Source organism: Nicotiana attenuata, unplaced genomic scaffold, assembly GCF_001879085.1.
Source record: "Nicotiana attenuata strain UT unplaced genomic scaffold, NIATTr2, whole genome shotgun sequence".
NCBI lineage: Eukaryota > Viridiplantae > Streptophyta > Magnoliopsida > Solanales > Solanaceae > Nicotiana > Nicotiana attenuata.
In genome coordinates, this window is record NW_017672984.1 from 125590 (window position 1) to 137374 (window position 11785).

The 11785-nt window shown below is 35.8% G+C and overlaps 1 protein-coding gene across 1 annotated transcript; it reads right to left on the bottom strand.

Moving 5' to 3' along the window:
- Nucleotides 1-660: 660 nt before the first annotated feature.
- On the bottom strand, nt 661-10666 carry LOC109215094 (NADH dehydrogenase [ubiquinone] 1 beta subcomplex subunit 8, mitochondrial). Its single transcript, XM_019379113.1, has 4 exons — nt 10422-10666; nt 10228-10314; nt 9317-9412; nt 661-984 (listed from the first exon to the last, which is right to left on the bottom strand). The coding sequence occupies exons 1-4, from the start codon at nt 10557-10559 to the stop codon at nt 928-930; spliced, it is 378 nt and encodes a 125-aa protein (XP_019234658.1). The 5' UTR covers nt 10560-10666; the 3' UTR covers nt 661-927.
- Nucleotides 10667-11785: the final 1119 nt, after the last annotated feature.

Sequence of the window (11785 nt, forward strand, 5' to 3'; positions counted from 1 at the left end):
TGAAAAACTCCAAAAAGCTGTTTTTCAAATTTTTCACTCAAATCACTCACAAAACTTCAAAAACAACCCAAAATTATATTCATGTCCAGACACAACTCTAAATTTCAAATACTATTTTTACTTGAAATTTTTTTTCGCCCAATTTTGGAATTTTACAATTCTTATGTCCAAACGCCCACTTGGTTTGTTTGTGACAGGAAATAGTTTGATAAAGTTTACTTTTCATTCTGTTACTTCTTTCCCTCCAATCACTCCACATTGACCACACTTCGACCGTTCTGCGTGGGGAAAAGCGATAAACTGCTTCCAAGTCTAGGTCATCCTCGAATTTGCATCAATGCACATAGTTAACTTGGTGGCTCAGTAAAGTAATACTAGTAAATGTTTTTGAAGATCTTTCTGGAAAGAGATTTAAACAAGAAAATATAGGAAGCCAAAAGAACACAACAAATTTTGCATGGTGCATCTATGTTGACCCACATTTCACAAAAATTCCAAGACCATTTCTGTTACCCTACTAATTACTAAAGGACTGAGTTTGCTTTAGAGAATTGTGGCAAACAAAAACATAGGTTACTGCAAATAGAAAGACCGACTGTGTTCAATGTTCATTGTAATCACTCATCGAAAGTAATTTACTTTGCTAGTCAGCTACCATGGAAAAGCAACAATTTCAAGTTTGATTTCGAAGAGACGGTCAATCTACTTAGCATGTGGAGTGTATCTAACATTCCAACTAACCAAATCAAACTTTTAAGATAAGAAAAGATTCAGCATAAACACGACAAAAGCAAAACTCATGTCAGCTTGTTGGTTGCAAATCTCGAACCAAGATTTATTCTTACTGTTCAAGCCTTACAGTTGTTTATACATGAGAAGAAACGCATTAAAAACATTTTGAGGATTCAATTCCAACTAGATCCAAGCTCAAGGTTCTCCACCAAGCTCCACTCTTAGGTTGTCATATGGATAGACCTTTGGTGTCTGCTCATACAAAAAGGTTACAGAATTAAAACAAAGTCGGCCAATAAAAATGAAAATAAGGGGAAAAAAATAAAAGCATGAGTTGTATGATGATCAAAGAAAGAGGCAAACAGAAAGGGCCGACTACATATTAAAGTAAAGGCAATCTGGCACAATCTGTAATCCCTAGGGTACAGTGTTTAAAAAAGCGATCGCTTCGTCGCTTTAAGCGAGAAGCGATGCGAAGCGAAGCGACAGTGCGTCGCTTTTCCGAAGCTGAGGCGATGCGATTTTCAACAGCGACCCCTTCAACACCTGAAGCGAGAAGCGACGCAGAAGCGAAAAGCGAAAAGCGATCGCTTCAATCAAAAGGGGTCAATTCTTTTAAAAAAAAGATTGGGTCTTTTTTTTATTATACAAAACATAGACCCCGAAGTGAAGACATTTCATTCTCTTCCATTCCATCAAGCATCGCTGCTGCTGCTAGGGTTCCAGAAGTCCATCCAGGTACTTTCTTCTTCTCCTTTTTCTCTCTCTTCTTTCTTCTTCTTCCCGTCGCGTCCAGCTCACTGCTAGGGTTCCAGCGTTCCTTTTTTTCCCCTTTTATTCTTCTTATTTAGCCTTTATTTATTAATTTCTGTGTATTTCAGTTTATAAACTTCATTATTATATTTTGAAATGTTGCTGCTTTGCTGATTTTAGTATATTAAACTTAATTATTATTATTTTTTCGGTTTTTTCCTTTTTCTTTGAAATATTGCTGATTTCAGTAATATATATATATATATATATATATATATATATATATATATATATATATATATGTTATATTTTCAGTTTATTTCATTGTGTTTGTTTTTCTTATATCTTAATAGGGATATATATTGAATTTTTTTATTATTTATATTGTCTCTTTGCAAGATTTACTTTATGTTTTTTAAGAATTGTTCTTCACTTCAATGAAGCGTGCCCTTCGCTTTTGAAGCGGGGCGAGCCCCGCTGTTTCGCGCTTCTCGCTCCCAACTAGTAGGTGGAAGTCACAGGAACCCTCAAATGCTTTCTCTTGCAGCTTAGGATATTGACAAGGGCTTGTACTGCTCAGAGCACCATCTCAACCCCCCCAAACCCACCCACCCACCCAAGACGATTCGAAAATTAAAAACAAATGATAAATACACTCAACTATGTTGCAGTGAAGGGGACCCTTGGCGTAACTGGTAAAGTTGCTGCCATGTGACTAGGAGATCACGGGTTCAAGCCGTGAAAACAACCTCTTGCAGAAATGCAGGGTAAGGCTGCGTACAATAGACCCTTGTGGTCCGGCCCTTCCCCGAACCCCGCGTATATCGGGAGCTTAGTGCACCGGGCTGCCTTTTTTTACTCAACTATGTTGCAGACATGCACCAAGATGTAACCTTTGGAAGCATCTAGACAATCTCATAGAAGTTCTAGTACAACTTTTGGAACTATAATCGCATTAACTAGTAAGTATAGTGTCAAACCATCAGCTGCTCTAAATGCATTCTGTATTGTTGAAATTAAGGATTCAAGAGGGAAACTCTATCTCACACGCTCTAAAATATTGACTTCTGAAACCAACTCCAACTAGTACCAGATAACATATCAAACACTTAGACATCTTCGCAACATTATACAGCAATGACATTAGTGCTATTTAGTTATACCAACAGCACAAAGCAAATTAGTAACAACACTAAGCCAGCGGTCAACACTTGCAACTTTTAGGAAGCAACAACCATTCAACAATGAGGACAATAATCAGCAAAAAGAATACAACAAAGAAAAAATCACTTGAAACCTTTATACTCTTTTCTAAAACAATGAGCTCATGAGACTTCTCTCTATGCCTATTGCCTACCGAGGTTCAGCCACTGTTTCTTCAAAAACCTATAATCTGACCGAGTAAAGAAACACATTACCCCCACTGTTCTAAAAGGCGTGGGCATGATGCGAGGTGTTTATCTAACATGGGTGAGGCGTAAGCCCTGGGCGCAGTGTGTATGGTCCATGGATCTTCAATTTTAATATTTTATAATTTAATAAAAACTATTTAAATAACAAAAAAAAAATACATTATAATTGTAGAAAATTAAAAAAAGGCAGAATAGCCTCGTAGGCACTTGTACTTGTTAGCGTTTGTCATCCCGGTCACTATACTCAAAGAAGATTCATCCAGACACTTATAGTTGTTCAAAGCCAATATTTTAAACCCCTCTCACCTCGCGTGTTCTTCAAATCTCTGACATGGATGACACATCAGTGGCCACGTCAAATTTTTTGTTACACATCATTATAACTTATTTTTCACATTATTTTAAAATTATTCATTTCCTTTTCTTTTATTCCACCATTTACTCCATCTTCCTCCTCCCTCACCATTTTTATTCTCCATTAACAAATTTTAAAAATCTCCTAACCATCACTGTGTGCGACCCCTCTTCGACCATCCTTCACCTACAAAGCTTATTCACAGCCAACATTCCACCATAGCATCACCAATCAACCACCAAAAGCTAAACCGGCCATCAATAATGACCACCCGAAAGACCAACATCACCCAAAACTTTTTGAAATTTCACTACAAAAAAACTAGAAAATAGGTTTCACCGGCGATCTTCTTTCATTATTTCTATTTCTTTTCTTTGCAAAGGCTATCTTTCAAAGTAGGGAATGGGGTGTGAGAAAAAAAACTCCCCAAAAATTGATGCAAATCTGGTACATGTTTTGGATCTATAGCGACGAGGGATGTCATTGTTTGGATGAAGATATGGTGGGGAGGGTACCGTTGCTGTGGGTTTTGGATTAAAATGGGGGAAGAGGAGCAAAGTGAAGAAGGGAGGGAGACAGAGAGGGGGGGTGCATCCTTGGTCGGCGACAGAACATAAGAGAAAGAGAAAAATCACCTATTTGGCCTTTTCTTTCTTTTCTAATTTGATTTTTTGAATTTTTCTTTTTCTTTTTTTCTTATTTTAATCATAATTTTTTTACGTTCACGCTCCTTATATGCGTGAAATACACGATTATGTCCGGTTCAGCGATTAAGTTGCCACATAGACTTGGTCAATGGTCAGAGGGGTTTAAAATATTACTTTTGAACGAGTAGAGGTGTCTAGATGAAACTTCATCAAGTTTGGGGACCGGGATGACAAAGTGGCACAAGTATAAGTGTCATTTAGGCTATTCTCTGCACTATTTGCAAATATTAAAACCTCATATCTCCTTCGTTATAAGGTCAAATTAAGTGATTCAAAATCCTAACTTGACTAGAATTTCACAAGGAATCCATGGAGGCATAAAATATGAGTTTCGGGATCATTTGGCATGAGAAACGAGGCAGAATAGCTGGCAGAAGAATATATAAAACTAGGGTTTGTTCATTCGGTCATATTTCAGTTGGGGAGCTCGGATTTTGGCGATTTTTGAGGCGATTTTCACCATATGGATCGGGTTAAGTGTTATCTACTCGATTTTGATTATAATTTATTAATCCATCTTCGTTTTTGGGATTTGATTGATGATTTCAAAGTGAAATTGAGGGAGTTAGGGTTTGAGTTTTGGAGAGTTTTAAGTGAGGATTTGAGGGACCAAACAGAGTCCGATTTGACAAATTTTATATGGTTAGACTCAGGAGAGGACGAGGATTATTATTCTACCATCTTTGACTGGTTTCGAGACATGGGCCTGGGAGCCGGGTTTTGGCCGATTTTGGATTTTTGGCATGTTTATGTAGTTTTTATTGTGTAATTCGATTCTTTAGAGTATGTTGATAGTAGTATTTTGATTATGGTTAGATTCAAAGCTTTTGGAGACCGAGTCGTGGGACGAGGACATCCCGGAGTAGGATTTTACGCTATTGAGGTAAGTAACAGTTTTAACTCTGGCTTTGAGGGTATAAACCCGGAGAAATTGATATCATGTGATTGTTTGGTGGTGATACCCACNGAGGGTAAAGGCCAAAGCTAAGGCAATTTCTCATCAGCACTTTCCTACAGATGAAAAAGCAGCAGAAGAAAAAGTTGGTGTTTTGACTCGGAGTTTCACATCTTTAAAGAAAACAAGGGGAAAAGGGATGGAAGACACATCAGTTTTTAGTTGCCCTACTTTTCCAAAGACAAGAACCAATAGGTCTCTCTCTCTCTCTCTCTCTCTCTCTCTCTCTCTCTCACACACACACACACACACACACACACACACACACATACACACACACTTTTTCTATTTATGTCTGCCTCTACATGCATGTAATCTTGAGGAAGCAGTTTTCTTTCCCCCTTTTTCTTATATCAGCTGTTTTTTCTTCCTTTTTTCTGAGGTGACTCACGTGAGATTTGAAGCTTGTTGTGGTGATATCATTTGCTTATATCCTGTACCAAATATAGATTGTTGGTTGATTGAACTTTCATGCTCCTGACACGTACATGCAGTTTTACCTCTAGTTTTGACCCTGAGAAATTCTCAGTGGCACTTCCTCATGAATTTGTATCCTTTCCCAGTTTTAGTCTGGCTGAAAATGTTTCTGTCTTGGCAGTGCACTCAAGCTACTATTTATTTCTTTATCTACCTGAAGTAGCATAATCTTTAATGAATTGGGTGTCTTAGTTGCAATTGTGTTCACTTTAAAGGCTCCGCACATGCTTAATACGCAAGATAGCTCTGCAGCATGCACATTAGCAACACCTTCCCCTATCCCCATTTCTTTCCTGCGGCACATCTAAAATTGAGGCATTTATGTTTTGAATGGAATAAAGACATTATAAATGTGAAAGTGACATAGGAGAATGCTCAATGCTGATGCTCTCTTGATTCTTGTTTCTTCTATATAGGACTGAATTCAATGGAGCTGGTAATATTAAACCCTCAGGTTCATGGACGGATCCTAGTGGAAAGCGTAAGAAGGTTTGTTAACAATCTCTTTTTGTATTGATCTCTAATGAGAAGTATCGCAGGGATGGCAAGCGGTGCGGTGCGGGGCGGGTTCTCTCTTAACCCGCAACATTTCAACCCGCCCCGCCCAGTGTTTGAAAAAGCGCACGCTTCGTCGCTTAAAGAGCGAAGCAACGCGAAGCGACAGAGTATCGCTTTTCTGTGCCTAAGGCGACGCGAACAGCTGAAGCGCACGCTTCAGAGAAAAAAGCGACGAGGCGAGCGAAGTGACGAAGCGATCGCTTTTGAAGAAAAATCGCATCTGGGCCTATTTTTTTTTTTAAAAAAAAAAGATTGGGTCTGTTTTTAATTTTATACAAAACAAACCCCTAATGCTGCGCGACATAACAGAACACAATTGCTGCGATTTTCTCTCTTCTTCATCTAAAAATTAGGGTTTTGGGACAGAAAGTTTCTGCTTTCTTTTCTCTTCTTCATCGCAGCAGACCAGCACCAGTCCACAGCTCCAGTCGACCAGTCCAGGTAAATTTTCTTCTCATTTTTTTTCTTCTTTCTTTCTTTCTTTCTTCTTCTCATTTTTTTCGTCACTGACTCGCTGGGCTGGAGTTCTGTCTTCTTTCGTCCTTCTTCTTTCTTCTTCTGAGTTTTGTCTTCTCTTTTTTACTTCTTTCTTTCATTATTTATAATTTATATATTTTATATTTTTCAGTTTATTTGATTTTTTAGTGTATATTTCAGTAATTAAAATTAATTATTATATATGTTATATTTCAGTTTATTTGATTTTTTAAATGTATATTTCAGTTTGTATAATTAATTATTATATATATTATATGTATTTTCGGTTTATTGATTATGTTTTTTCTTATATCTTAATAGGGATATTAAATTGTTGATTCTAGTAATTAGTAGCTTTGATTTTGCTTGTCCTATGGTTTGTGGATGATTTGGTGGTACCTAGTACCTACTTTTAAGTATTTAAATTGAAGTTTTTGATTATTTATAAATTTACATTATGTTTTTTAAGAATTGCCATTCACTTTAATAAAGCGTACGCTTCGCGTTTGAAGCGAAGCGAGCCCTTGTCGCTTTTTTGCGCTTCGCTCTCTCCAAAACACTGCATGCAGCTCATGAGAATGTCAAGAAGTTCAAATAGTTGCTTTATTCATCGTCAATAGATTGAGAACTAAGGATGGCTAGGGAGTAGGCAGCAGGGGAGGAATGAAGTCATCAAGTAAAACAATTAATCATCAGAAACCTTGTTTACTACCCTCTTTTCAGTATCTTATCCTTCACTGCAACCTTCACCCCCTCCTCTTCCATCACAAGGATTCACAGGGGTGTGCCAATATGCTGAATAGCCGGTGAGCTCCCTGTTTATGAGCATTATTGTGTCTCTCTGCTTGATATCTAAGGAGTTCTCTATCGAGAAATTTGTGTGTTCATAATATTTATCTTTTAATTTATTTGTTACCAATGGAAGTAGTAATATAATTCAGAATTTCAGATTTTAATAATTTTTAACCAAATGTATTAATAGGCATTAAAATTCATTGGAAGTGTTCATGAGATTAGCATTGTACATGCAAAATATTATTTTTGTGGGACAAGCACATGCATCCAAAACCTATTGCTCGCAGATATTCTATGAACATATAGATTGAAGAATTAATTAATAACTAGTGCTGGCTCAATATATATAAGCAAGTTGGATTCTTTATATATCTTTACATTGAACTATACTATAACCGGCAATGAAAAGAAAGCAATAGCACGTGTACGAGATTGATTGTAGGAACAAAGTTCAATATTACTAAAACTATCATATGACTTGGAACTTTGCTGCTGGTATGGTAATTTTATTTGAAAAATGAATGTCAATCTACATATATAGGTAGTCTTAGTTTCTTTTACATTGTTTTAAGAAAAACTTAAAAACAATTGTCATTTACGTACATTTTAGTAATCTTGAAGGAAGTAGAGATAGATTTAGGATTTGTAATACATGGGTGCACTGCTAAAAAAGAGGAAGAGAAAATGTATTAAGTGAGAATTGATCTTTATTCCACTTGGTAATTAACTCAACCTTCAACCAAGTGCATCATTCAACCTTCGTGGAGCACGAGTGCCAACAGTTAATATTATACCAATTTCAGAAAATATGTACATAAAATATCTAATTCTATGAAAAGACCATGGGTTCGCGTGCCCTATATTTTTGCCTATAAATCCACCCCTTGAAGAAAGTGCATCTGTCATGTCAAAGAAATGCAGAACTTGTACGATCGAAGCTCTAAATATCAAAGTTGAATTACCCAATTACCATAAAAAGTGCAATGTTCATTTACCCTTCATCTAAAAGATTACTCCTATCAACGTAGAAAATATAATTAAAAAGTTATATTGGATTTTAAAGTTTGCTCTAAAATTGTCATGAACTTATTATGGTTCTTGGTTGTTTGCGAATTTCTTCCTTTATTTAGTTAGCTAAATATTGGTCCAAAAAAAAAAGTTAGCTAAATAGGATCAGATTAATCAATTTCATAAACTTACATTTTTCTATTTGATTTTTATTGTATAACGTAAACGTAGTGTTTAACAATATTTATGTACTTCTAAAATTTTATGTACTCATTGATAAGGATATACTAGGGATACACGCGCAAAGCGCGTGCCCAAAGACTAGTTAAGGAAAAACCGTTAAAGTGATGCATAGCGAAATTGCATATTCTAGCTCTACCAATCCTTGAAGCACTAGGCTGCAGATATTCTCCCCATCCCACTGCAGGTGTTACAACTAGAATATTGATTATTGGTGCAAGGATACAATGAAGGAAGCCTCGTGAGTCATAGAGTATTACAACTAGTGGTAGATTAACTAGAGGTGGTAAAACCTTGGGCAACCTTCCACTTCGCTAGTGGTTTAGCAGAAGGTGATATGCAACAGGAGTGTGCGGAAGAGTTGACAGAGGGTGACAGGGACTGGCAGAGTCAGGCAGATGCTCTGATGGAGTAGTTGGGAGTAAGCATTTGTTAAGGTTGGCAAGGCAATGCACGTGGATAGTTTTACCGAGAGCAAGAAATACTTATCTTCTTAGTTTTCGATCCTAACATGACATCTAAATATTTCAATATAAATTTTCCCAACTTCAAGGAGAGGATCATAAAATAAATTTTAATATAATCCACATGACGCTAGTCATTAAGCCACAGAACAAAGAAACAACAGCTGCAAAAGTGATTTTCTACAGCATTCATTCAACACTAAGCTCAACAAACACCCTCAATTCCGTCAACAGAGTAAACAACATGCAAGTCCATCCACTGTAAACACACACAACAAAGTGCAACTCAATTTGGACAAAATAGTAGAGTAATGACATCAAAGCATAAATAATTCACATTAATTGGAAAAAGTTGAATTAGAATTCAAAACAAGCAGACTTACAAATGGGATTGTGGAGGCTTTGTCATTCCAAACAGCTAACAGCCCAAGCCCCACGAAAAAACTCAATCCACCACTCAACCAAGCCAAAGCCTCATACTGCCATTAAAAGCAGTTCAAGAATCTTCAGATATAAATAATTTGACTAGCAAAAAAGAAAAGCTTAAAAATGTAAACTGTAAAAACAATGAAGATGGTGATTCAAATACAAATATTAAGTCAAAAGAAATAACCTTTCCAACAGTAAAAAAATCTTCAAATTTCACATATAAAATAGAAGAATCAACCCGATTAGCTGTCCACTCAATCGCTTAAACTAAAAATAACCGGCAGAGGTACAATATATGTATAATTTATGTTTAATAGGTGTATAATCGTGCATAATTAATGTATAATCTACGTATATGGCTAGAAAAATAAACAATAAATATAGTTGGCTACTTGTGTAAAGATCCCTATAAAATATTCAAGTTTCATATTATAATTAATTTGACTAACGAAAAATTTAAATTAAAAATGGTAAAACATAAAGCAGGAACTCAAACGCAGATCATAAACGAAAAGGGCAGTCCGATGCTCTACACTCCCGCTATGCGCAGGGTCCGGGAAAGGGCCAGACTACAAGGGTGTATTGTACGCAGCCTTACAAGAGGCAAATCATAAACCAAGACTTTAACTTTTCCAGCAGATATAAATATCACATTTTAAATATTCAACCTTCAGATTATAATTATTTTGACTATAAGACAACTAATCTTAAATCTAAAAATCTGAGCTTTCCAACAGCATCAGCAATGAAATATTTAAATATCACATTACAATTAAATTGACAAGCAAAACCGAAAAACTGTAAACGGCAACAAATGAAAAAATGGGAATTCAAAACAATCTTAAATTACAAATAAGAAATTAACCTTTCCAACAGTATCAGCTATACGATCGATACATGGCTCGGGAAAAGGAGTTCCGTTATCCCACGTAAGTTCATCATTCACTCCAAGCTACAATCACACCAAAAAACTAGGGTTTGTCAATCAAATTAAAAAGACCAAAAAAGAATGAAACAGAAACAAGTATAAGTATTGAGTATTAATAGTAGAAGCATTACCGGCTTATCAGGTACAATGTGTTTGCCGACGGGAAGTCCCATACCGGCGCGCGTTCGAAGAGAGGATGCGACAGAGCGGGCTACAACGCCGTTTCCGCCCATGATGCGAGCGGCTGCGTTACTCAATCGTCCGGCCATTTTCCGATGATCGGAATTGTTTGTCTCTCGCCGATGGTTCTTCGTAATTCTACGATTTGCGATTCAGTTCAATGTTAGTGGAGATTGTGTACTGCGTTTCCATTTCCATAGCCTAGGCAATGAATCCAAACGACGTCGTAAAGTTATCTCTCCATTTTATCTTTTGGTCCTAATTTTTGGGTGGCTTCCAGAAATAGCACCAAAGTTTACTATTGTACGCAAAAGCACTCCCCTAAAGTTGGAAATGCGAGAAGAAGCGAGATAAATTTTCAAAAACCACTATTTTTTAGTGGCGATTAATTTTATATAGCTACCATATACATAATTACTTCATATATCTACTATTTAGTTATTAAGTGACTGTATTCGCGCTACTGTATTCATGAATACAGTCGCCTACAAAATAGGAGAGTCCAGCTCTTTAATAACGAAAATATGATCAATTAACGTGTATCACTCCTAATTTAACTGAACAAAATTAATTCTACAAAAATTCCGTTGCTACTATGATGTATACGTGTGATTGTATTTATAAATACAATAAGGTATTTATAAATATAGTGATTGTATTTGTTGTATACGCGTTTACTATATTTATTAATACAGTAGCGAAATTTGCCTAAAAAATAGGAGAAACTGTTTAATAACGAAAAGATGATAATTAGCGTGCATCACTCCTAATTTAACTCAACAAAATTAATTCTAGATAAAATTTACTGCTACTGTGTTGTATTCCATGCATTCGCGTGATTGACTTTGTAAATACGGTGAGGTAATCTGCCTAAAAATAGGGATTACATATATTTAATTATGTATTTCATGTATTCGCGTGAATGTATTTATAAATACAGTAAGGTAATCCGCCTAAAAAATAGTGATACGAGCTTTTAATATTGAAAAGCGTAATATTGAGTTTATTCAATGTCACTGTATTGAATTGTGTTGTATTCAAACAATAAAAAATCAAGAAATGGGATGTATATTGTTCTATTCAATTCGACTATATACATTGTATTCAATTTACAGATATTCGTTATTAACTATTATGCATTGTATTCAATTCGACTGTACTCAAATAACAAAAAATCACAAAAAACAGTGATATTCGGTTGTATTCAAAAAATACAGATCTTCGGAATACATAAATACAAGCAAAAAATAATATATTTATACAAAAAGACAATGTATTTGAGTGTAGGTGTACAGAATACAATGTAATAATATCA